At 59.1% G+C, this 25,298-nt stretch overlaps 1 protein-coding gene across 1 annotated transcript in view; it reads right to left on the bottom strand.

Annotated features, from left to right (window-relative positions):
- The window catches only part of CFAP99 (cilia and flagella associated protein 99), a 30,914-nt gene that overhangs the window by 2,145 nt on the left and 3,471 nt on the right, over positions 1-25,298 (bottom strand). Inside the window, exons 2-14 of the mRNA XM_077750589.1 lie at positions 19,044-19,188; positions 17,959-18,053; positions 14,583-14,695; positions 13,247-13,424; positions 11,483-11,557; positions 10,586-10,657; positions 10,257-10,345; positions 9,506-9,723; positions 5,317-5,345; positions 3,139-3,238; positions 2,829-2,980; positions 1,816-2,021; positions 5-102 (exon numbers count right to left, since the gene is read on the bottom strand). Of these exons, the coding sequence (XP_077606715.1) occupies positions 5-102; positions 1,816-2,021; positions 2,829-2,980; positions 3,139-3,238; positions 5,317-5,345; positions 9,506-9,723; positions 10,257-10,345; positions 10,586-10,657; positions 11,483-11,557; positions 13,247-13,424; positions 14,583-14,695; positions 17,959-18,053; positions 19,044-19,188 (1,570 nt within the window). The remainder of the gene's footprint in view (positions 1-4; positions 103-1,815; positions 2,022-2,828; positions 2,981-3,138; positions 3,239-5,316; positions 5,346-9,505; positions 9,724-10,256; positions 10,346-10,585; positions 10,658-11,482; positions 11,558-13,246; positions 13,425-14,582; positions 14,696-17,958; positions 18,054-19,043; positions 19,189-25,298) is intronic.

Genomic DNA, 25,298 nt, shown 5'->3' with positions numbered 1-25,298 from the left:
AGACGCTCGGCCGCCTCCTCCTCCACCTGGCGCCGCAGCTCGAGCACGCGCTCGTCCTGGGGGGGCGCCGGCGGCGCGCCCCCGGCCTTCTTCTCCTCCCACCTGGGTGGTGACAGTGTTGGAGGTGCAGGGGGGAGAGGCTCTCCAAGGGCCTCTGCGGTGACGTCCCCCCAGCGCCTCCGCCTTCCTGCCTCCGTACCTGACGTTTTAAAAATGTATCCCAGGGATTTTGGCTCCGTAGGTATGCGGAGCCCACCTGGCGCTCTCCCTGCCACTCTCCTGCCCAGAGGCAGCCGCTGCTATGATCTTTCCAAATCTCTATCATTCTAGATCAGTTTTTCTTCCAAAGTGAGACCTGATGATACAGATTGTTCCCCCGTGGCTTTGGTTTAGGGGACCCCACAGCATTAGGGCACGTGCGGGTGCCGTTCCCTCAGCGGCCATCCCTGCTCGCCGGCTCCAGGCAGGGCGTCCGGTGAACGGTCCCGGCGGGTTACTGCCAGGAGCCTGGCCGCCCGCAGAGCTCCAGGAGCTGCGCTCGTGGGTTTGGACCCTGGGAGGCTCCCGGGGGCCAACCGGACGGTGTGTGGGGCCTGTCAGGCTGAGTCTAGCAGCTGGAAGTGGCGGGTGTCCCGGACACACGGCATCCTAGGGACCTGCTGAGTGGCCACCCAGGCACCCCAAAAGCGGTGAATCTTGTGACTCTCCTTGCTTGTCCACCTCGCTCTCCCACCCCACCCCCACCCCAGCTATACACTTCTTTCCGGAGCTCTGTGTGTGAGGCCCTGGCCCCGGCTATGCTATGACAGGTTGGGTGCCTTCTTCCCTGGGGCGGCCTTGCCTCCCTAGGGCATCAGGCCAAGGCCCAGAGGCCAGCCTGGCTGGGGCAGGTGACACCAACCTGTGCCTGCCCAAGGTTGGCCACGGGACAGACACACGGGCCAGACAAGTCACCACAGTGTTCTAGAAACAAAAGGGGCATGCGTGCACACGCTCTCCATTAAGAGAGGGAAGTCAAGCTGAGATGCTTGACAATCGAATGCTAGGTTTCAGCCAGGTTCTGGTTGAAAAAGAAAAAAAACAAACAGTTATAGCAAACAATCTTTTAAAAGTTATCGTGAACAGGCACCTGGGTGGCTCAGTGGGTTAAGCGTCTGACTCTTGGGTTTGGCTCTGGTCATGATCTGCATCGTGAGTTCGAGCCCCATGTCAGGCCTGGTGACAGTGTGGAGCCTGCTTGGGATTCTCTCTCCCCTCTCTGCCTCTACTCTACTCTCACATGCACTCTCTCTCTCTCAAAATAAATAAACTTAAAAAAATTAAAAAATCATAGTGAACAGTCTTGGGACACTAGAGAAACATGAATACGGACAGGATATTGAGATCATGGGAATTTTTGTTAATTTTCTAGTTGTGTCAGTGTGCTGTGGTTACGTAGGACAATGTCTTTTTTCAGAAGACACACACCAGAGTGTTTAGGAGTCAAGTGCCTGATGCCTGCAACTCCTTCCGGATAGTTTTGCAGGGACAGAGGAAGTAGCTAGCTAGATGAAACACACAGCAAAGGTCATGCTCACGAGCTACGTGCCATCATTTTGCATCCAGGCCATTGTTGCATGATTTTTGTTGCCGTGTTTGTATGTCTGAAGATTATCGAACAGAATAGTAGAGGTGGGAGAAGTTACGGCAAGGGAACGGCCTGGGCAGAAGGGCAGAGTGTTGTTGCACGTAGAACCCACCCAGGAGGTCGCAAAGGCAGGCTCGCTCCCTGCTCCTGCCTAAGTCACCTGCTCCCCGGGGGCCACCGGTACCCACCTCAGGGCGGCGGATCTGCCCATGGCCGCGCGGCACAGCGAGATCTGCTCCACCACGTTCTGCAGTCCCTGGCTTCGGGCGCGCTTGCCCTGGATGATCTGGTCTCTCTTCTCTTCTTCCTCGCGCCTCTGGCTCTCCTTGCGCAGGGCCAGCCGCTCACGAAGCTCCACCACGGACATCTCCCCTTCCAGGCCATACCCAGGGGTCTGCAGGGTGACGGGGAGGCCCGCAGCCGGGCGTCAGGCCCACGCCAGCCGGCACCGCTTTCTGCGGGGCCCTGACCTGTCCGCGGCGCCAAGGCGGGCGCCCTTCCCCCAGGTTCCAGCGGTCTGGCCCCTGGGCCCCGCCTTCCCCCGCCTTGGCAGCACCTGTGCAAGGTGCCTGCCATTCGGCCTCTCCAGCCTCTGTCCCCCTCCGGTGACCGCACATCTCAGCTGGGTGCCCTGAGGTGGGGCCCACATGTTGCTCAGCACTGTCTCCCCAAGCCAGGACCCCGGGGGGCCTGTGCAGAATGCCCTGCGGACTCCCCGCCTTCCCTGGGATCCGGCCAGGCTCCCACACCAGCTCCCGGGGCCCTGCAGGCCTGCTCCCGCCTCACCGGATGCCAGCCTGGCCTCCCAGGGTGCTGCTCACACGGGCCTCCAGGCCCCGGGGCCCTCCTCTCACCCAGCCTGTGTGCACCTGCGCCCTCCCTACACTGCTCTTTCCACCCGGGCCTGGGGGTCCCGGACCTCCTTTAACATGAAGCCTACCTGGCCCACTCCCAGGGGCCCTGGCCTCCTGCCCCCAGAGCTCACGTGGTCACCCTGACGTGACCACGAACCCTGGGCCAATCCCAGGCCTCCCGCAGGGCAGGCGTGGCGTCCACAGCGGGCTCGCCACTTGTGCAGCTGGCTCTCGGCCGGGGGCCAGACCTCCTGTGGCCCCGCTGGGCATTCTGAACACAGCCTCCCCTGGCAACCCCAGACGCAGCAAGACGTGCGGAGGCTTCCCAGGTCGGGCCGCGTCCTCACCTGGGTCAGGTCCACAAGCTTGCCCTTGCGCACGGGCTGCGTCTCCAGGGCGCGCAGCTGCGCGATGAGCTCGCAGCGCCGCCTCTGCTCCTCCTTGGCTGCCTCTGCGCTGCGCTGCAGCAGCTCCCGGCTCTCCTCCATCACCTCCTGAACTTGAGGGCCAAGCGGGGTGCTGAGGGGTCACAGGGTGGCCTGCCCAAGCCCAGCCTTCCCTCGTGGGCCCTGGGCTCTCGGCGACCACAGCGGCCACTTGGGGCAGGAGGCGGCCCGGGACCCGCGCTGGGGGAGCAGGGCCGGCCCCGCGCCGTACCTATCTGCTGCCGGCCTCTCAGGAGCTTCATCTGCGCCGCCTTCACGTTCCTCTGCACCTCCACCACCTGCTGCACCTGCTCCTTCAGGGACCTTTCCTCCTNCTCATCACCCTGGAGCGCAGATGGAGCTCAGCAGCTCCGGGGGCCCCGGAGGTCAGGCCCACTGGGGAATCTCCACCCCATGTCCCCCCTTCCTGCGTGTGGTCCTGGGGAAGTCAAGTCCGAGCCATTGGGTCTGCCCGAAGCCCACCCACCCCTGGACTCCAGTTGAGAGAGGAGGGTGCTCAATGCTTTGAAGCCACGTGGAGCCCAGGATGTGCCAGGCCCCTGGGCAGCCTCAGGGTCCCTGTCACATGAGCCCCCAGGCACGTCCTGCTGGTCACCCCACTCTCTTCTTTCTCTTGCTGTTTCAGGTCCGAGTCTTAAACAACGGGACCAGCTGTGGCTTTGCCGCTTTGTCACATGTGACTGGACCCCTCCGGTGGGTCTGCTTGCGTCGTGCCTCTGTGGCTCCCCGCTGCCTTCGTTAGCTTCATACTCACTATCGCCTGGGCTGTAGGTGGCTTATTTTTGTGGCTGTGTGTTTTGGGGAATATATCACATGTTTTCATCCGTTCTGCTGTGGATGGACATGCAGATTGCTTCCAGTCTGGCGCTACCGTGAACAATTCATAAAAACAGTGTTCATCCTCCAGCTACTGCAATGCACAGTGTGGGATTTACGCCTCCTGTCGCCGGCCCCGGGGGGCCAGGAGCGATGGACCTTCCTGCCCCTGGCAGCCTGTGTGACCTGGGCTCATCTTCGGCTGCACTGTAAGTGGAGAATCAGCGTGCAGGTAGCGTGGACTTCAGCTTTAGACACTGGGCACGAAGCAATCCTTTTGTAAAACAATTTGCGGCGTGTATCAAAAATGCCTCTCAACCATCCCTTTTGATTCATAGTTTTGTCCAAGGTTCTAAGAAAGGGAACCAGGGCCCTCGGGGAAAGCGCTTATCTTAGGGCTGGGACAGGGAAAACAGCAGGTGAGCCTGGTGCATTTTCTTGTGTCCCAAAGTAAGGAAGGACAGAGGGCAGGCAGACGGACACAGGAGGTCACCCTGAAGGGGCCCCAAAGGCCAAAGCTTGCCACAAAGTAACGCTTTTGATAACACAAGGTGTAAAATAAATATATGAGTCCACACTGAAAGAGGTGATGGAATGAATAAGAAAGTGGGGGAGAAGTCCCCTGTGCAGCAGAATTCTCAGTGTCGCCCCCTCCTGGCTGTGGGCTTTCCCTAGAGAGCCCCTTCCACAGGGCGCTATGTGGAAAGGGGGAGATAACTGCAGTGGAGAAACCTGGCAGGCACGACCTTGGCCAGGGGGTCAAGGTCAACATCACAATAAAGAGCTGGTTGACAGCAGGTGCCTTTGACAGGCTGTGATGGTCCTCCCCCCAAACCCACAACCCCAATCTAACCATGAGGGGAACATCAGACATGTCCCAGCTTAGGGGCATCCGATAGGATACCTGACCCGCTCTCCTTGAAACTGTCAAGGTCATCAAAAACCAGGAAAGTCTGAGAAACTGCTACAGCTAAGAAGAGTCTGAAGCATGACCGTTAAACGTGATGTGGTGTCCGGGAACAGGAAGAGGGCCTTTGTGGGGAGAAAATGTGATGAAATCTAAGCAAAGTGTGGAGTTCAGGTAAGAGTCACGTGACTCTGTGACCGATAAACCACGGTGTACTGGGTTTGTGCTTCCCCCAAATTCACGTCCACCTGGAACCTCAGGATGTGATCTCACATCCAGTTAGGTGAGGATCTCAGGATGAAGTCACCCTGGGTTTACAGCGGGCCCTAAATCCAATGACAAGGGCCTATAAGAAGAGGAGAGGGACACAGAGAGACGTGGATGCATGGCCATGTGAGCACGGAGGCGGAGACGGGGGTGGGGCTGCCACAGACCAGGAATTCCTGGGGGCACCGGAGGAGGCCGGAAGAGGCAAGGAAGGATCCTCCCCAGGGAGCTTAGCAGAGAGCATGGCCCAGTTCACGCCGTCCTTGACCTTGGACCTGGGGCCTCCGCAACTGTGGTCAGGTCTGCGGTGCCTCCCTGTGGCGGCCGTTCAAAGCTAGCGTGGGGACAGGGACGGGAGGCGTCACCAGCAGAGGCGGCTGTGTGGGAGGATATGGGAACTCTGCACCATCTTTGCAACTTTTCTAGAACTCTTTAAACTGTTCTGAAGTAAAAAGTGTATCGTTAAAAGTACTTTTGAAAACTTGGTAATAAGTGGGAAGATGCTTATGTGGAAATATGAGGCGAAAAGAGGTAGGCGGCTAGAATCTGCAAGGGGCCTTATTTCAAGTGAGTTGATTACGGGCAAAGAAAGAACAAACCACAAACCATCGTGGGCGGAGGAGGCCTGCCCTGCTAGATCCCAGGGCCCCTGCCCAACCACACCTTGGGAACAGCACAGACACAGCTTGGGGACAGTGGGGACACACAAACAGGGAGGGAGGGGAAGAGGCAGTGTCTCCTGGCTCTCTGTAAATGTGCACAGGATGGGGGTGGGAGGGCGGCAGATGTGGGGGCAGCACAGGACCAAGGAGAAGGCTGAGGCTTGGGGGGGACAGACTGCACTGTGAGTGCCATCTGCCTGGACCAGCTCTGCCACCTCAGGCCTTGCCAGTGTCTTTATGTACCCACCTCCTCCGTTCCCCAGAGACGTGCAAAGGGCAGGGGGTTGGGATGGGACAGTAGATTGGAAGCTGTCAGCACAGAGCCCGACGCAGGACTCAAACCCACAAACCGTGAGCTCATAACCTGAGGCAGAGTCAGAGGCATAACCTACTAAGCCACCCAGGCGCCCTTGTATGCTCTTTCTTATTCAACACAGTACTGGAAAGTTCTAGCCAGTGCAGTAGGCTAGGGGAGCAAATGATAGGAACGTAGGTCAGAGATTAAGAAATAAACTATTCTTTACAGATGACATGATTGTCTTCATAGAAAATCACAAGGAATCTATGACAAAACGCCTTGTTTGTCCTAGAAAAATTTTAAGGTGGTTCAGCAAGGTCACAAGATATAAGATCAATACACAAAAGTCAATTATGTTTTAATATACTAGCATCAGATACACAGACGCCAGAATTAAAAATATAACACCACTTAAATGACTCAGAAAAAAAAAATTAAAGAAACACTTAGGCACAAATCTAACAGAACATGTCCAGGACTTGGATGCTAAAAGCTATACAACACAGATGAAAGAAATAAAAGATTTAAGTAAATGGAGAGACATACTGCATTCACGGATTGCAAGCCTCAGCTGGATGGCCATGGAGGGGGGTCCAGACCCCAGACCATGTATGAGATTAACCTTCGAGTGGATTAGAGACCCAGGTGTAAAAATGAAATATAAACACAAGAGGACACCGAGCCAAATTGCTCTATAACACGAGTTTGGGGAAAACTTCCTCCGCACTCTTCAAAGTCCAGACATGATAAAAGGAAAGATCGATAAATTTGCATGGTGAAACACACAAGCAAAGTCAAATGACAGATTGGAAGAAAATATCTGCATTATATCATGAAAAGTTACTGCCCGTAATATGTAAAGAACTCTTAAAAACCAAAGAAATGAAGGCTAACAGCTCGTTAGAAAATGTTCAAGTGATCTTTGGCGAAGGCACCGAGACCACTTGGCAGGGAAAGGACCGTGTCTTCAACAAACATTCACACACACAAGAATTAAATTGGACCCTCACCTTACATCACACACACAGAACAACTCAAAGTGGATTAAAGATTTAAACACAAGACCTGAAATCACAAACTCCTAGAAGAAAACAGGAGAAAAACTCCCTCATATTGGCTTTGGTCATGATTTTTTTTTTTTTTTTTTTTTGACATCAAAAGCACAGGCAACAAGAGCAAAAATGAACTACTGGGACCACATCAAACAAAAAGGTTTCTGCACAGTAAAGGAAACAACCAACAAAATGAAAAGGCAACCTATGGAATGGAAGAAAACATTTGAAAACCATATATCTGATAAGAGGTTAATATCCAAAAAATATAAGGTACTCATACAACTTAATAGTAAAAAAAAAAAAAAAGCCAACCTGACTAAGAAATGGGCAAAGAATCTGAACAGACATTTCCCCAAGATAAACAAATAGCCGACAGACACAGGAAAAGATGCTCATCACCACTCATTAACAGGGAAATGGAAATCAAAATCATAATGAGATATCACCTCACCCCCGTTGGGATGGCCATCATAAAAAAGTCAAAAGATAACAAATACTGGCAAGGATGTGGAGAAAAGGGAATCCTGTGTGCTGTTGGTGGGAATGTAAATTGGTGCAGTCATTGTGGAAAACAGTATTTTAATTTTTTTCCTCAAAAAAATTAAAAATAGAATTACCAGTTTTTTAAAAGTAATCTCTGCAGCCAATGTGGGTCTCAAACTCAGGACCTTCAAATCAAGAGTCATATGCTCTACCGGCTAAGCCAGACAGGCGCCCCCGGAACTGCTGGTTTTAAAATTAGAACCCAGCAGCATCTGGGTGGCTCAGTCGGTTAAGCATCTGACTTTGGCTCAGGTCATGATCTCACCATTCGTGGGTTCGAGCCCCGTATCGGGCTGTGTGCCGACAGCTCAGAGCCTGGAGCCTGCTTCTGATTCTGTATCTCCCTTGCTCTCTGCCCCTCCCCTGCTCACGCTGTCTCTCTCTCTCTCAGGAATAAATAAAACATTAAAAAATAAAATAAAATAAAATAAGAACCCAGAAGCAATCCCACTTCTGGTATAGATTCAAAGGAAATTAAATCACTCCTTTGAGGAGATGTCTGCACCCCCATGTTCACTGCAGCAGTGTTCACAATAGCCAAGACATGGCAACAACCTAAGTGTCCCTTCACAGAGGACTATGAGAATACTCTGTAGCCTTAAAAGAGAGGGAAATTCCTGCCATTTGCAAAAACATGGATAAACCAGGAACATATAATGCCAAGTGAGATAAGCGAGGCACAGAAGGACAGTTGCCGTGTGGAATCTTACGAGAGGCCAGAGCCTCGGGCATGGTCCAAGTGCGCGAAGTCTGTTAGACGATGGGCACGTTCCGGAGACCTAAAGGACAGGGCGGTGACTGCAGTTCATAACAACGTGTACGTGAAATTTGCTAAGAGAGATCTCCCGTGTTCCAGCCACAGGCGGAGGAGATGGCCTCGGAGGGGACGGAGGCGGCAATTAGCTCCGTGTGTGCCGAGCGCCCTGTCACGGACCTTCAACAGACACAAGCTTCACTCGTCAATCGTGCCGCAGTAGAGCCGCGAGAACAGGGAGAACAGCCATGAAGAGGTCGTTCACAGGGAAAGATACAGGGACGGCGCCTAAACACATGGCGACACGCTCAAATTCACACATAATCAATGAAGTGCAATCAGCACCGCACTGAGGTGCTGTTTGGCACCTGCCAGATGAGCAAACATTTCTGAAGTCAGCACGGCACACTCTGCCCGCGGTCCTGGGGCTCCACCCCCGCCCGCTCCCCCGAGGAAGGTGATGACACCACGTGCCTGAACAGCGAGGACCAAGCCCCGCTCTCAGTCACTTTGGGGCTTAGCGATGTCCCCTCTAGAAGCTTCCTTGAAAACCTCTCTCCACAAACATGGAAAACTAGCCCAGCGTTTCCCATCGCAGATAAGCAGGCATTTTATGTGAGGGAAGAGGGAGTGCGGAAGGATGTGTACGCGCTTGCTTAGAAGGAAAGATGATCCAGAGATTAATGACAGTAAGAACTGAGGTGGGAAGATGGCAAGGAGCTCACGAGAAGTGACACTTCTCTACTTTTCAGATCGCTTTGACTTCCTATTTGTAAAAAAATAAAAAGGAAGGACAAGCAAACCCTAACATCAAATTCAAACAGACACAAACAAGTTCTCCAAAGGGCATTCGAGCGAACTTTGAGCACGTCCTCCCCCCGCCGCCCCCCCCGTCCCTGACCGCAGGGCCCTAGGGGCACACGTCTGGGGACAGCAGAGCTCAAGTCAGGCCTGTGGAGCCCAGGCCACGTGGGGGCCCCTGCAAGGAACAGACTTTCAGGGAGATGCAATGGGGGCCCCCGCCCAGGCCTCCTGTCCCAGGAGGAGGCAGAGCCAGGACTGAGACCAGAGCTGCTGAAGATGCCAGCAGAACCCCTATGGGAGAGGACCCCGTACGCAAATGTGTCGGCTTTCCAGAAGTTTCTGCCACCCTCACATCCTCCTTCGTGTGTGGACGTGTGGGCCCACTGCCCCTGCTCGTGGGGGGGGGCGCAGTCTGGACCAGAAGTGCTGGCCAGANGCCCCCCGCCCCGCCCCGCGTCCCGGCTGCCCCCGCGAGGCTGCGTCACCTCCTCCTTCTTCTGGTCGGCCTTCTCCTTGTTGCCCTGCGCCAGGTGCCGCCGGGCCAGGATGGCCTCCTCGTGGCTGAGTTTCCCCTGCAGCCGGCGGCACTCGCCCACGGCCAGCTGCTCTGCCCGGTCCTCCGCCCGCACCTTCCTCTGCCACTCGAGGAACTCGGAGAAGTCCCCGGCCCCATCCACAAGCTTATCCACCCTGGGAGAGGGGGCAAGAGTGGGGGCCTTGCTGGCCACGGGGGTGGGGGTGCACAGGTTCCCTGGGGGTGCTGGCCTCACGGGCGCGGGGAGCTATTCGCCCTACGTGGGCCATAGCACCCGCTCGCCACCCACCACCCACCTGGCCTTGGCCCGTGTCTCCACCCTTCGGCCACCCGTTCGTCTACCCACCCGTCTGTCCACCTGTCCATCCTCTCATCCATCCGGTCGGCCACCCACACTCCCACCCACAGCACAACTCATGGGGTAAGCACAGGGGCCGCGGTGCTGGTGGTCGGCGGGGGCCTCAGGGGGGTCTGAAGGGAAGGTGACCCTGGGAGAGGTTTGGGCTGGGCCAGCTTTCTGCTAAGCCTCCTTCTGCCCAGTTTCCCTCACTGAGCGCATGGTCTTTCTTGGAAGCAGCCGTGAACCTCACAGCAGGCCCCGCCTTCCCCCTGCTGGAAACCCCTCCTCTCCCAGAAGAGCAGTCCCTGCACCCCCTCCTCTGAAGGGGGCTGAGGAGCTGCCTCCCACCTCTCCAGCTCTTTCTCCACCTGCCGCTGGTATAAAGACCCTTCCCGTAGGATGGCGGCCGTGTTGAGCTTCACGGGGACGTTGCTGGTCTGCAGGGGAGGGGAGGGGCCGGCTGCAGTCCCGTGGCTGGTGCGGGAGGGTCGGGCCAGCAGGTGCCTCCTGCCGCCCACACTTGCCCCTCTGACCCGAGGGTGGGGCCTTCCTCAGGGCTGCCAGCTCTGGCCACCTGATCCTCTGGGCACAGACCTGGCCAGGAGGCGAGGGTCCAGGGAGAGGGGACTAGAACGGGCACCCCGTGCCCACCCTGGCCGGTCAGGAGCACCCCTCACCTTGTAGAAGGTCAGCTTCGGAGTCCTAAGGATTCGGGGCATGAGCCGGAGCTGCTGCTGCTTCTGGGAGCCCTGCGGGAATCAGGCCGGGCGCCTGTGCCCACTGGGTGCCCTTGGACGCACCCTGGGGGAACGGAGGGCCCAGCACCCCCGGGAGGGCCCGCGCGCTCCCCTGTCCTCACCCGTGTGTTCCCCGCCACCCCCCGCTCAGGGGTCCCGGGACACACCTGTGTCTCCCGTGCCCTCCCCAGCCTTTCCGGGTGTCAGCCTGCCAGGCCGGGGGACGACAGCTCCCAGTCAGGGGCGCTTGAACCTCCGGGCTCAGGCCCTGTCCCCACGGTGGCTCCCTGGCGCTGGCTTCCACGACCTTTCCTGGCCGCTACCCAAGACGCTCTCTGCCCGCTGCTGCCCTGGGGTGCTCCCACAGCCCGAGTGCGGAGCGGTGGGCCCACCGCACCCCTTGGAACTCAGTCAGCACAGCCGCCACCCCCTGGGCGCCGCTCCGCCTGCCCCAGCTGCTTGTGGGGGCCAGGGCACCGCTGGGGGGCCCACGGTGGGGAGGGCAGGGCAGGCCCAGCTCCTCGGGACGGAGCTCCATCACCAACGGGGCTTCCTTGTCCTGCGTCCTTTACCTTTTCCTTATTGACAGACTTACCTGGGCTTTTTTGTTTTTTTCTTATGGAAACAGTAAGTGCTCACTATGGGAATCTGGGAACACCCGGAGAGAGGGATGCAGACGCGTGCCCGCGTGGATTTGGGGGTGCGTCTGCACCTGCCCCCCCAGGCTGTGCTCAGCTCGGCTTGGGGAGCTGAGACCCGACAGGCTGAAGAAGGGGCACAGGGAGGGACCTTCCCGTGCTGTGAGAGGCCACGCAGGGCAAGGAGGGCTGGCGTTACCTGCGTCAGGGGCTCCCCCCGGGACCTGGGCACCGCGCACCGCATCTCCTCGATGTTCGCCCTGAGCAGCAGCTCCTGCAAGCGGCAGCACATGGCTCTGGCCCCGCGGGCACCGCCCAGTGTCCTTGGGCCCCAAAGGCACACACCAGCTTCCCCGCTCTTCCTCCGCACCNTTTGGGGCTCAGGGGGGGGGGGGGTGGCCCGAGGCACAGCCTGGGGTCAGGGCTATGGTTTCTGGGGTGTGTGGGAGGCCAGGCTGGCAGCCAGAGGGACGTGGGTGAAGAGAGGGTGGTGCCCGTGCCAGCAGAAGCAGGGCTGGGAGGGAGGCTGCTGAGCTCTGACCGGGACCCCCTGGGTGCCGGTGATCATCCAGGGGAGGGAAAGGAAGGACGTCAGGCCAGCGGCAAGAAGGAAGGTGGCCAAGCAGGGGGTCCAGGCCCGGCAGGCACTGGGGAACAGGCAGAGGACCGCCGAGCAGGCAGGGCACGAGAGGGGAGGCGTGGAGGGGCCAGTGAGGCCGGGCAAGTGTCACCCAGAAAAGTGAGTGCCAGGGAGGGGGAGGGGCCACGGCATGACGACTGCAGAGACCGGGGTGGCCTGAGAGCCATCCACAGGGCCCAGTCACGGGGACCGTCCGCAGCCTGGAGGGAGCAGCGTCCATGGGGGTGGGCAGGGACAGCCTGGAAACGCCTGAGCTCCAGACCCTAACTCCTTGCCCGGTGCCCGGTGTGTCTGAGGAGCGTGGGGTACTCGAGGGACCTGCTACAGGCGACGGGCTCGTGGAAAGTCTCTCTGGGCAGAGAGGTTGCAATGAGGCTGAAGGTGGTGGGGGTGGGCTGGGACCTGGGGCCTCCCGGCTCCGCTCCCTTCCCCTCCATGAGGTCCTTAACTCTGTGAGGAAACCAGACTGTGAGGAAACCAAGCTGGCCCCACCCCAGGCGCGTGGGGTAGAGACCACGATCAGCCAGAACATCGCATCCCTGTCATGGCGATCCGCTCAAGGGAGGCAGGCGGCCTGAGAATTCTCGGCCCCAGATGTGCCCTCATGCCCTGGATGGTTTCGAGTACGGGGAAGGCCTGGGTCGTTTGCTACAATGAGGGAAGTTTGCCCAAAGATAACGGTGACCCACAGAAGCACAGCTAGAAGTCTGATCAAACTATGCCCAAGGCCTGTCCTACTCAGCCAAGAGTCAGCTAGTCCTCTATGGTCTATACCAGATTGAGCTGCTTTTCTCTGTTACTTGAAATACAAAGCAACCGGACTGGCAGGGGAAGTCAGCAAGGTGGGGAGAGAGAGAGGGAGAAGGAGAGGAAGAGGCTCTAGGCAGATGGGACAGGTGTGCAAAGGCCCTGGGGTGGGGACAGGTCGACATGATGGGGTCACACAGACACTATCACCTGCCCGTGGCCTGAATAGCACAGAGAGCATATTGCGATCTACAGGTGTGCTGTTTAATAGGGAGGGAGACCTCGATGCAGCAGGTTACAAGCACACTCCAGATACCAGGTCTGGGCAGGTCTGAGCGCCGTGGCCCCACAGCCTCACTTCATCTCTGCTGCCCAGGCCTTGGCATGTGGAGCACAGGAATTCTCTGGGCAGGCCCAGGTCAGCTGGGCTTCCCCACAGAGACGTGGGGTCACCGAAGGCTCCTAGTCTGGTCCAGTGCACCCGGGAAGAGCCCAGCCTGCCTCTGGCTCACAGACTCCACTCTCCCAGCCTGGACGGGCCGTGCTCACTGCAAATGTGCAAATGTCCGCACTTACTGGTTTCGACTTGGCCACGCTGGGGATTGGCTCAGGCACTGGAATGGCGCGGGGCCTGGGGACGGTCAGTTTGAACTCCTTGGGCTCTGTGACCTTGGCCTTGGTCTTGGAAGGAGTGGGCTGATGGGCCAACACTTCCTCTAGCTGGTTGATCAGCTCCTGGACCTCCGGCTGCCATCTTGAAGGCAAAGGTGGGAGCAGCCACTTGGGGCCACTTCCTAAGGTCAACTAGGGCACAGCCCTCGGGAGCCAAGGGACCCGAGACACCTTGGGTCTGCCCCAGGGTGCGGGGAGATGACAGAACCAATAGCTGCCCTCCCCTGAGGCCGGCTACGCCCCGGGCACTGTACCAGCCGCACCCCGAGTCACACAGAGGGGCGAGGAACCGAGGCCGGCACATGGGGGGCTGCGTGGGGGGCTGGGAGGACAGAGACAGAGAGGCCCCGGCTGCGGGGATCCAGGGGCCTGAGGAGGAGCAGCAGGAGGGGCGTGGAGCTCATCTGGGCCCCGGGGAAGGAGGTCGGGAGAAGCTGGAGATGCCTGGAATGTTCTGGAGCTGCACCGTTGGCGACAGCTGGGGAAGGGGCTACAGGAGCAGGGTGGAGCCTGGTGTGGGGGGCCCTGGAGCAGGGGTCTGTGCCCCACAGCCCATGCGGGCCCATCCCCATCACCAGCCTGGCCAGCGGGGCTCCCCTGAGGACAGACAGCATGGTTTGTATAGCTCCCGCCCCAAGCTCGAGGACCAGGGCCACCAGAGGGAGGAAGGGCACTTCCGAGGGCCGACAGTGAGTGAGGTTTCCGGAGGCGGAGGCGGGACAGGGCGGGTCTGGTATGGGGCTGCATGTGGCAGTGCTGAGGGGGGTGGGGGGCACCCTGGAACCAGGCTGAACCCCCAGGTAGCCCCGTGGACGGGCAGTGAGTCCAGCCTGGCTGGGCCTGGGGGCTTTCTCTGGGGGAAGGGGCAGCTCCAGGGCCACGCCGAGACCCCAGGGCCACGGTTTTGTCTCCCACAGAGGGGCTCCCCCCAGCCTCTGGGTCTCTGCACACAGCGGGTACCTGAAAAGGTCTGCTTGTGCCAGAACAGTCTGTCCGTCCCCAGGAAGACAAGGCGGCTCCCCCAGCCCTATCAGACGGGAAGCGACAGGGCCAACTTCACCCTGACCCCAGCAGCCCCGTGTGGAGGCCACGGGCAGCGCTGGGCCACTGCGCTGGTCCTTCTGCCCGTGGGTCCCGGCCTGCACCGGTGAAGCCGGCGTTTGGCCGAGCCTGTTATGGGGCGCAGGGACAAGGGGGGGCTTCGGGGAGTGGGGTGCAGGGGGGCCCCGGCCTGGCCCACCTCATCAGGGGGTCGATCCAGTTCTCTCGCACATGGGCTATCTCGTAGATGAGACTCCACTCATCCTTGATCCACGAGCACAGGTTTATGGGGTTGAAGAAGAATCCCAGGAACTGAGGGAGAAGCAGGAACCATTGAGGGGGGGCTGGTCCAGGGCAGGAGGCCCCTCGGGACAGACCCTCCCTCCCCAGATCAGAGAGGGGAGCCCGAGCCCCGCTGGCCTGCCCCCATGCTGGGCTGGGGTGCCTGTGCTGGGGGGCTGCCCCTCGCCATGCTGGCTTCTGCTCACGGCCTCTGGGTGTTCAGGGCAGCCCGCTCCAGTCCTGGGGCACGTCCCTGCCGGTGGGATCCTCTGCTTGAGTCACCTGCCCAGGACCTGGAAGGCCCACACCCCACTTCTGGAGAGTTCCTGGTGAGGACAGATGGACGGTGGCCTGCCTCCCCTACCCCCACCCATGGGCTCCAGAATTCCTAGAATGGAGGTGCACCATTTTCTGCCACTTGCCCTTGCTTGCCCAGGACAGCGCCAGTGGGTGGGCCCCCGGAGTGACCTGCCCACTCAGTCCCTCAAGGGGACTGAGGATGTCATTCCCGGGCGGGGCCTGGTGTGCCCTTGGGATGGCCTGGACCCCACGCAGCAGGAGCTTCCCAGCGGCCGTGGGCCCCTGCAGGCTGTTTTCTAGTCCTGGCCCTCAAGTCTAACAGATTTGGTTCTAGAAGACACGGTACAGTTTAGCTTTTCACGGAGGCCGGCTGTCTTGGGGGGGGGGGGCGTGCTTCTACAGAGTGGGCAGGCAGTCGGCTAGGTGGTTGTGGGCCCAGGACGGAAGCTCAGGCCCCCACCCTCGTCTGAGGGGCAGCCACGCCTGGGCCTGTGGCGGTGCCGCTCTGGAGAGGTGTCCACCCAGCCGAAGCCACGCTCCGGTCTGCAGGGCCTTGTCTAGTCGAGGGCACCACTGCAGACCATTCCAACCAGGCTCCCGGGAAACCGGCGGCTAGTGGAGGCCACGCGCTGGAACCCCCAGAAGAGCTTTGTGTGGACACAGGAAACATGATGCTCCCTCTGGGTCCCCAAAAGCACACCTTTGAGCTGTGAGCCTTGGGGAGCAGGCGTTTACTGGGGAGGGAGTCGTGAGTCAGCAGGTGGGTCCTCGCTCTGGGCCTCTGGGCTCCACCCCAGCACCGTCCACAGATCTGGGCCCACAGAGCTGGAGAAGCCTGACTCTCGGGGCTCCCAGGTGGAGGTGGCTGCAGTCGGTGTTAACTGCTGCCTGCTCATGGGTGGGCGCGATGCCCGGGGTCCCTGCAGACGCCGTGAACAGGCAGTGGGGGAGCCGAACGCAAGGACAGGACCCTGGCTGCTGCTGCTGCTTCCCCAGGAACCGCCCCTCCCCCCCAGTCACCTCTCTCCTGCCCTCCCCATTGCATCGCTGCCTGAGGGGCCGTGGGCTTCCTGCTGTCTGGCACTGGGGACACCTCTTGCCCCTGGGCTCCTGGCTGGTGCTCCCTGATGCTCCATCCTGCCCTCCCGCTCAGCATCTCAGTGGGTGTGCTGTCCCCACGGGACACACCCCTGCTCACACCCCTGGGGAGGGCTCTCCAGAATCAGGTGGCCATTGTCGCGGGGTATGGGGGCAGGGCTCTGGGCTGGGCTCTCTGGCCCTCTGGAGGGTTCCTGCATGTAAGTGGGGGTCCTTGGAGCCAGCAGGATGGCCACCTGCCCCAGGTGACAGGCCAGCTGCAGCCACATCCAGCTCCGCGTCCTGCGGAGGCCCCGGCAGAGGCTGCCTGAGAACCAGCCTGGGCACGCTGAGCTCATCACCACCTCCTCCCTGCTGCCCAGAGAGGCCCCAGGGCAGCCATCCTGTCCCCAACAGCTTGTGCCCTGTCTTCGAGGCCCAGGCTGACCTCTCCTCTAGAGGCTGGAGGCGGGTGGGCCCAATGGGACAGGGGGCATGGGCAGAGGCGAGAAGGCCCTGCGCAGGGTGCCGCCCACCCCTGCAGCTCCCCAGCTCCCGTGGGAGTTGGCGTGGGCAGTTTCCACGAATCTCTTCCAGAAAATCTCCAGGGAGGTAAATGCCCAGCCACCTGCACTGGGGGCACTGGGCTGGCCATGTGTGACCAGCTCTCTGTGTACCTGTCCCAGGTCTGCATGGGGGGGGGGCAGCCCTGGGGGGGGAGGGTTCCGCATCACCCCCTCCGGGTTCTTCAGACGAAGGTTGGTCCAGGGCCAGCTCCTGCCCTGCGGGACCCAGTGCAAAGTGACACACAGGCCCCCTTGTTCAACAATCTTTCAGAATCCCACGACTCTGACAGCAGAGCATGAGCTGAGCACCGGCCCCCTGAGCCCCGGAAGCGGCCCTGGGCGCCTGCTGACGGCTCTCAGAAAATGCCTGCAATTTTGCTTCTTTTTCATAGAAAGATGAAGACTTTAAGATAATTATGCAAATATTTATCCCTGTGAATTGCTCATTTACATGTAGATAGGAAATCTCATCATTAAACACAAACCACGGCCTTGGGCAGGCACTTTCTCTCTCCCGTTATGCGGCCGGTGCTGAGCACGTCTCCGGTGCTGCGTGCGTCTCCGGTGCTGCATCTCGGGGCTGTGGTCCTAGTGGGCGTCCGTCCCCCGCTTCCACCCCCGCTCCCCCTGAACCGTCTGCAGGGGCTGCTGCTTCCCCTGGAGAGGCCCCCGGAGTGATGTCCCCGCTTGTCCCCAGGAGTCACTGCCCTGGTCTGGTGACGGCCCCCGAGCCCAGTGAGGAGGAGCAAGGCAGTGGTTAAAACCCTGGTCCAAGAACGGGCTCTGCTGCTCATCTGCTGTGTGGTGTTGGGTAAGTCACCCAGCCTCTCTGTGCCTCAGGTCCCTCAACTGTGGGATGAGTGCCTCGTGGGGCCACCTCCCTGCATCATTGTGAGGATGAAGCAAGAACTGCTCACAGACGATGCCTGGCCCACGGCAGGTGTTCTGTGGGGGCTGGCCACTGAAGAACGGTGGGCCTCAGGCTCAGGCCACAGAAGGGGCCGTGGCCGGGCAGGAGGCTGGGCGCCCATACTCGGACCCGCCCCCTTGCCTGGCCCCCAGCCCTCAAGCACTGCCTCTCTCGGAGGGAGGGGGGAGCTTGGTCACGAGAGAGAAGGGAAGGTTCCGGCCCAGACTCCCCACCCACCAGGACCTGAGTGACGGGAGTCAGTCCCCCCCCTGCCCCCCCGGGGACAGAGGCAGCCCTCTGCAGATCTGAGGGCACCTGCTTGTCACAAGCACACAGCAAGCCCCAGAGTCTCTTCCGTTGCAATGAGCCAGAAAGGTGAGAGGGCGGCTGGGTGGGACCCACCTTCGCCCTTGCGTTTAGGAAGGACACGTAGGGCTCACCTTGCGCATCTTGTCCACGGGCTGCGACCTGACGATGTCACAGAAGAGCTGAAAGCCCAGTTCCTCCAGCTGGAAGGTGGCCAGGTAGCAGATCACTGAGGAAACGGGGCCGGTGAGTTGGGGCCGGCCCCAGGGCGTCCCCCTGCGCCCCCTCGCACTCCATCTCGGGGGATCCGCCAGAGGCCCGACCGGGACAGCGCCAGCAGGGGAGGTGCACAGGCGGGAGCTCCCCCTGGCGCCGCGTGGAAACGACGAGATGACGGGCGAGTCTGGTGACAGCTCACACAGTGAGCGTCAGGGGGTCTGTCAAAGCACCGACTTCCACATACGCTCACGTGTGGCGCGTGCTCAGAAGTTCCAAAAGTTCCCTGGGCAACAGGACAATCACTTTGGATTTCAGTTAGTTAATTCTGGGAGACGGGGGGCCTCAAGCCAAGCGGGACGTGGACACCTGGGTGGGTGAGGCCCCCGGGCAGGCCGGTGATGCGCTGCTGGCCGTGACACCTGGCTGAGCGTCGGGGGCGCGGGCACCCGGCCTGGCACCGGGCCCCAGCCTCAGCCCCCCTGCACCCTGCCGTCCCCATGGCTCCTCCTGACCAGGGGCTCCGAGGCCCAGCGCGGGCTCTGGGGCTGAACCAGCACGCCCACCCGGAGACTCTGACCAGCCTGCCCGCAACGTTCACCTCGGAAGCTGGTGGCCGTGCGGGGCCTGCAGGAAGCCAGGCAGAGACATCTCACATTTAACCCCCTGCTGGACAGTCCACACTGCGGCCACAAGGCTGGCCCTGCCCTACATCCTCGGGGGTGGGGGGGCCAGGAACTTGGCAGATGATAAAGGTCCGTCATCTCCCCCAGGCCGGCCTTCAGGGAGCCTGGGGTCTGTTTCCTTGTCTGCAAGGCAGACCCTGGTCCAGTCACTCAAGGATCTGATGAGTGAGGGGCCGGGTGAGACCCCGGAAAGCACGCGCGCTGCAGAAGCGCCAGGGGCTGGCGTCCAGCACGAGCCTCAGGAGCACTGCCTGCAGCTGCTTCACTAGGTCATCGCCACTGCTGTGGGTCTGTGCCCTCGTGCACGGGACACCTACCCTCAAAGAGGCTGTAGTCGGCATGGGGGCAGAGGCAGCCAGCCCGCGCGTAGAAGGCGTCCACCACCACGGCCAGCAGCCTCCGGTACTCGAGGCACCCAGACAGCACCTCCAGAATGAACGCTCGCTTCTGGGGGCTCAGGGTCTAGAAGAGAAACGGCCGGGAGTGGGGTGGGGGCTGCGGGCCAGGCGCCCCCCCCACGTGCTGGGGAAGCGCTCGGCCAGCGCACCCCTCCCCAAGCTGTCAGGCGTGCCGGCCCCCTGACCCAGAGGGCCGGCCCCAGGATGTGGTCCCTCCCGTGCTCCTGGGTAGTGACCAGGGGCCGGGGGCAAAGATAGGAATAAACACGGAAAGAAATAAACAGGCATTAAAAGTGTGTGATTTCATTTGTATGAGGTCCCTGGAGGAGACCGATGCCCAGGGCAGAGAGGAGGGTGGTGCGAGCCGGGGCCGGAGTGGGGGTGGGGGGCAGTTAGGGTGTCACGGGGCCGGTTTCTGCCGGGGAGGACGAGAAAGTGCCGGGGCGGAGGGTGGGGACGGCTGCACGATTGCGTGAACGTCCTTAATGCCACTGAGCTGTGCACTTCACAGTGGTCAGGACGGGAAACGTTAGGTCACGTGTCACGTGTGTTTTACCACAATAAGAGGAAAACAGAGCAAGCTCCCATAAAGGTTTCCAAATGGATTATTTAAAAAAAATAATCCTCCCCTCCTCAAAAAAAATGGTAAGAGAAACATGCAAGTCGGACAGGAATTACCAGTAAGGGAGGGGCTGCGCTCTCTCCACGGGCCTGTGCTGGGAGACTGACAGCCCCCCAATCAGCCCTCGGCCCCCCAATCAGCCCTCGGGCAACTGGGTTCTCACACGTTACTGATGCAAAAACAGTGAGGAAGCTTCTGAGAACAAGAGGAGTGGAAAAGAGCATCTCGGGGCCGGGGCCGTCGGGTCCTTCCTGAGAGCGATCTGGAAATGTGTTTCAAGTACCTTTTACTTCCCGCACCTTTAATCCAGTAAGTACACTTCTGGGAATGTAAGGAAACCATCCAAAATACAGGAAAGAGCCGCATGCAGGAAAGAGGTTCAGGGCATTTAAGAAGAAAACATTTAAAAAAAAGATCTTTTTTTTTCATATCGTCTGCCTTGCTCTTAGTCAGCTTGGAATGCTGGCAGCGTCTCTGGCCGCGGGGCTCAGTCCTCTCGCTGACACGGAGCCGGGCGCCGAGTGCCTCTGAGCGTCAGCCCTGCGCGGCTTCCCACGCTGTTGGGCACACACTCCAAGCTTTTCAACTTCGGGGGTGGGGGGGATCACTGCGTGTCTTCCTGCATTGTAAATTTTATTTTTTTTTATTTCGATTTTATTTTAGAGAGAGAGCACAAGAGGGGGAGGAGAGAGAGAGAGAGAGAGAGAGAGAGAGAGTCCCAAGCAGGCTCCATGCTCAGCACAGAGACCAGCTATGCTGTAATGTGAATTTTAGACTTATTTCATATACATCGTATTAAAACTGCCGTATCAATTTTGGTGCATAGATTTTGCAAATACTATACTGTATGTAACGCCTAGAGGCCTCTGCAGTGTATGTGTAATGTATTTATGCCCAAAAATGTATTCATTCTTTCTGAAAAGATAAAGAGTTCAGGGCAAAGGAAGTGGTAACAGCCTGAGTGTCAGTGGCCGGGAGCCATGGGTCAGATGCTCTGTCCCCCGCAGGGAGCAAGGTGGCCGCTAGAGCCAGTCCCGCATGACCTCCAGGGGACAGGATGGTTAACGTGCATGAAACTGAGCTGCAGGCCTCGACCCGCACGGCAAAACACACTCACCAGTAGTGTCATTAAAACAAAAATTTTTTTGCCAATCTGTTAGATAAATTTTGGCATCTTATTTTTTTTTTGAATTTTTTATTATCAGTGAAATTTTCATGTATTTACTGGACATTTAGTTATATTTATCTTCTTTTTTTATGTTTATTTATTTTTAAGACAGAGAGAGAGAGGCTGAGTGCAAGGAGGGGAGGGTCAGGGAGAGAGGGAGACACAGAATCCGAAGCAGCTCCAGGCTCCGAGCTGTCAGCACAGAGCCCGACACGGGGCTCGAACCCACAGACCCGCGAGATTATTACCTGAGCTGAAGTCAGATGCTCAACAACCAAGCCACCCAGGTGCCCCTCTCTTATTTTCACTCAAGAAAATGACCGGAGGGGTCCTGGACAAGCCCCAGGACCGCGGAGAGCCTCGGTCCCCACACGTGCGGGGCTGGACGCTGTCTCGGCAGACGGTGCCATTCCGTGTCCTTCCCGAGGTGCCCCTGACCCACGGGGGCTGGAAGCCGGAGACCCGTGTTCTGTGGGCTCTGGCACAGTTGGGTTGTGCTAACGAGATGCCCTTACAGGAGAGACGGAGGGCAGGGGGGACGACGCCCCTCCCGCCCCCGCAGGGGTGGGGTTCTGAAGCCCTCCCCACGGCTCTGAGCACAGCCCGCTGTACTAAATCCCTTCCCCTTGCCCCCTCCAGTGCCAGGACTGGGCTCCGATGCTAATGCTCTCCTACTGGCATGGGGGCGGGAGGGTCTCCAGCCCAGGCTCCTCAAGGTCTGCGCTCACCCCTGGGGCACCACATGCCGCATGGCGGAAAACGTGCCCTTCCAACCGTGCGTCCCCGGCCGCCCTCCCCGGACTCCAGAAAGCTCTGTCTGCCCCTGTCCCTCCCCCTCCCTGGAGGTCTGGCCTCTGGGCTTTGCCTGACCTCCCGCCTCAGCACAGCCCCAGGAAGTCTTTGGCGCCTCCCGTTGCCTCTGTCTCGCCGGCGCCGGCGGGCTGGGGGAGCCCTTCCCCCTCTGGCTTCTCCTCTTTTTTTGATTTAATGTTTTATTTATTTCTAGGAGAGAGAGAGAGAGACAGCGTGAGCAGGGGAGGGTCAGAGAGAGAGGGAGTCACAGACTGAAACAGGTTCCAGGCTCTGAGCTGGCAGTCAGCACAGAGCCCAACGCGGGGCTCGAACCCATGAACCGCGAGACCATGACCCAAGCAAAAGTCGGACGCTTAACCGACTGAGCCATCCAGGCGCCCCCAAATCGTTCTTTTAAAATGGGAATCAGATCACGTCTGTTCTTTAGGGCCTTCCAGAAGGAGTCCTTACACTGGCCAGTGAGACCCTGTGTGGACCGGTCCGGCTCCCTCTGACCCTCACCCAGCCCTGTCTGCACTCCAGCCACGCTGGCCTCCCTCTGCTTCTCTGGCGCGTAGGATGCCCCCTCAGGGCCTCCGTGCTAGCTGTTCACTCCGCCTGCAACGCCCTTCCCTGCACACTTGCTCCTTCACTCCCACCGGGTCTTTGCTCAGACGCCCCCTGACCCAGGAGGCGTCCTGACCACCCTGCGGTCAGACACCGCCTGGCGCTCTCGCCCAGCGCGACGCACAGGCGGGGATTCCCGTCCCCGCTACAAGCTTACGCTGGCGCCCCGGGGAGGGGACAGAACGCCCTGCCTCCGCGGGCAGCTGTGGGGACCCAGGGACACCGCCCGGTGCAGGTGAGGCACAGAGTGGGGTCTCCCTCCAGGGCCAGCTCTGGCCTCGTGTCCCGCTGACCCTGGGCTGTGCCCGCACCGGGTACACTCTGTCAGAGGCCCGGGCGCCTGAGCAGGCGGGTCAGGAAGCAGTGAGTCAGCAGGGCTGGAGCCGGGGCTGCGTGACTGTGCAGGATGCCAGGCTCTCCCGCTTCGGAGGCTCGGACAACAGTGACTCCGCTTCTCACTAATTACGGCTGCGGCTGCGTTTGGCAAGTGGGAGTCTGTGTTTTCAATAAGGTCAGAGCCCTGGGCCTGCGGCTGCAAGCCCCGAGCCAGCCGTCCCCGGGCACGCAGGTCAGGCCGGGCTGCGTGGGGCCCAGGGGTCCCGCAGGACGCCGAGCAGCAAATGACACCTGGGCCCAGGGCCGGGTCTTTGCCACCAGGGAAGGTCAACCCAGCTGGTCACAGTGGGGAGACTGAGGCCTGGGGCGGCGACCAAGTCCTTCTGGCCAGGCTTTCTCCAGGAGGCGGCAGGGCGCGGGGCGAGCGCCGGGAGAGGGACCCAGTTCCCGAGCTGACCCCTAATCGTCACAGACCCCAAGGTCCGCTGAGTGCGGTACCATGTTGGCTGTTGGTCCCGTTCCGGGTCCTGGAGTCTACACCCCCCGCCAGCCCCCAGGGGGCGCAGCAGGCCCTCGGAGGACGGGCCTGGGAGGGGGCGCTCCTTGTCACTCGCTGACTCCTGCCCGCGCACCCGCACCCAGCCTGTCTGCCGCAGAGTTAGGGCAGAGCTAGACCGGGCCGGGGCCGGAGAGGGGCCTGGGGGCGGATTCGGTCACAACGCAGAACGTGTAAGTCATGTCACAACGTCTAGAGGCTCCTGCTGGTCAGGGACACACTGGCTGAAGTCGTTAGAAGAGCAGACAAAGAAAACAGGCTGCTGGGTGTCTAAATAATCCCTTCTCCCCTTTTTCCTGCCCCACAGAAAAATGCTATCTCATTGTGGACGGCGGTGTGCTCAGCTAAAATGTTTTCCAGTCCCCTGCGGATGGAGCCAGGTAGCAGATGGCTTTAATCAATGAGAGCTAATGGCAAATTTCCAGGTGCGGCCTCCAAGAAAGCTCGTAGAAAGTCAGGCAGAGTCACCTGGCACGTACCTTTAGGCTGTTTGCCTTTCTCCTCTTCTCACCTGGGATATGGATGCAATGCCCGAGGCACAGCAGCCATTTTGTGACTACAAGACGAAGGTACATTCTAAGGATGGCCAAGCAGGGGGTTGGGAAAATACATTTCTAATGGCACCATGGAGCCCCTGGACCCACCTCGACTGCCTGGATGCAGACTGCGGCTTATGTGAGCGAAGATACCTTCAATTTCTTTAAGCCAGTGCTTTTCTGGATTACCACTGGATTGCCAAACCCTGTTTCCTAACAGATGCAGGTCCAAGCGGATCATTCAGAGACAGAAATACATATTGCTTCAAACTTCGGGCAGTAAGATCAATGTTGGTCATGTGCGCCGAGCGCCTTTTCCCACCTATTTGATCGGCAGGGATGAAAACAGTTGCCAGCACAATATGTGAGCAGGGCGCCAGAGGGCTCCCGACCAGCCAGAGAGAGCGTCTGTATGTAGGTCCCCCCCGACGGTCAACTGGCAACATCAACGCAAACCACGGGGGCCGGTTCCCTTCCGCAGAGAAGCTGCATTTTCTGGGGCTTGACCCGAGGTGCGCCTTCACAGGTGCAGAGGGACAAGCAGACTGGCCCGTCCCAGGGTGGTTCCGGTCCTAAAAGACTGGAAACAGTCTACAGGCCCATAGGCGGGGATGGTTGCGAGGATCCGGTCCCGGCCAGGCAATGGGATGCTTTCGGTTCTAAGGCAAGAACGTGGAACTTTCCTCATGGCACTTTGAGTGAAAAAAAGCCAGGTCCAGGACTACGTTATAATGAACTACCATTCTATAAAAGCTTTTAAATTTTTATATAAAAATGACACTGTTTTGGGGCGCCTGGGTGGCTCAGTCGGTTCAACATCCGACTTCAGCTCAGGTCTTGACCTCGCAGTTCATGAGTTCGAGCCCCACGTCGGGCTCTGTGCTGACGGCTCGGAGCCTGGAGCTGCTTCCGATTCTGTGTCTCCCTCTCTCTCTGACCCTCCCCTGCTCACACTCTGTCTCTCTCTGTCTCAAAAATAAATAAACATTAAAATTTTTTTTAAATGGTACTGTCTTCATATATAAAACATAATTTAGATGTAATTTTTGCCATATCTGATATCTATGCAAGAACTTGAACCTTTTGAATTCATCCACGAGCTGTGGATCTTTGATGCCAAAAAATGAGGCACTTAAAAAATATTAAAGTAGCATCGGGCTCTGTGCTGACGGCTCAGAGCCTGGAGCTGCTTCGGATTCTGTGTCTCCCTCTCTCTGCCCCTCCCCCACTTGTGCTCTCCAGCACTCTCTCTCTCAAAAATAAATAAAAACATTAAAAAAAATTTTTTTTAAATATTAAAATAAAAAGTGTTTCCTGAGCCCAGGAACCTACTAACCAGGAGAGCAAGTTCAAGGCGTTCCGGCACTTGGCCACACTGCCACCTTCCAGGCAGGGACATGGGTGGGATCCAGGCCCCCAGACCCTGCTTTCCCCCTTTCCCTCGGGGGGAGGGGGGGGAGGCACTCAGCTGGGCCTCTGCTCATCCCCGCCTCACCCCTGTGCTGTCTGCCAGTCCAGTGCTGACCTACCCCCCTCC

This window comes from Crocuta crocuta, unplaced genomic scaffold (genome assembly GCF_008692635.1).
Source record: "Crocuta crocuta isolate KB4526 unplaced genomic scaffold, BGI_CrCroc_1.0 scaffold179, whole genome shotgun sequence".
NCBI lineage: Eukaryota > Metazoa > Chordata > Mammalia > Carnivora > Hyaenidae > Crocuta > Crocuta crocuta.
This window is presented reverse-complemented; position numbering and strand designations above follow the sequence as displayed.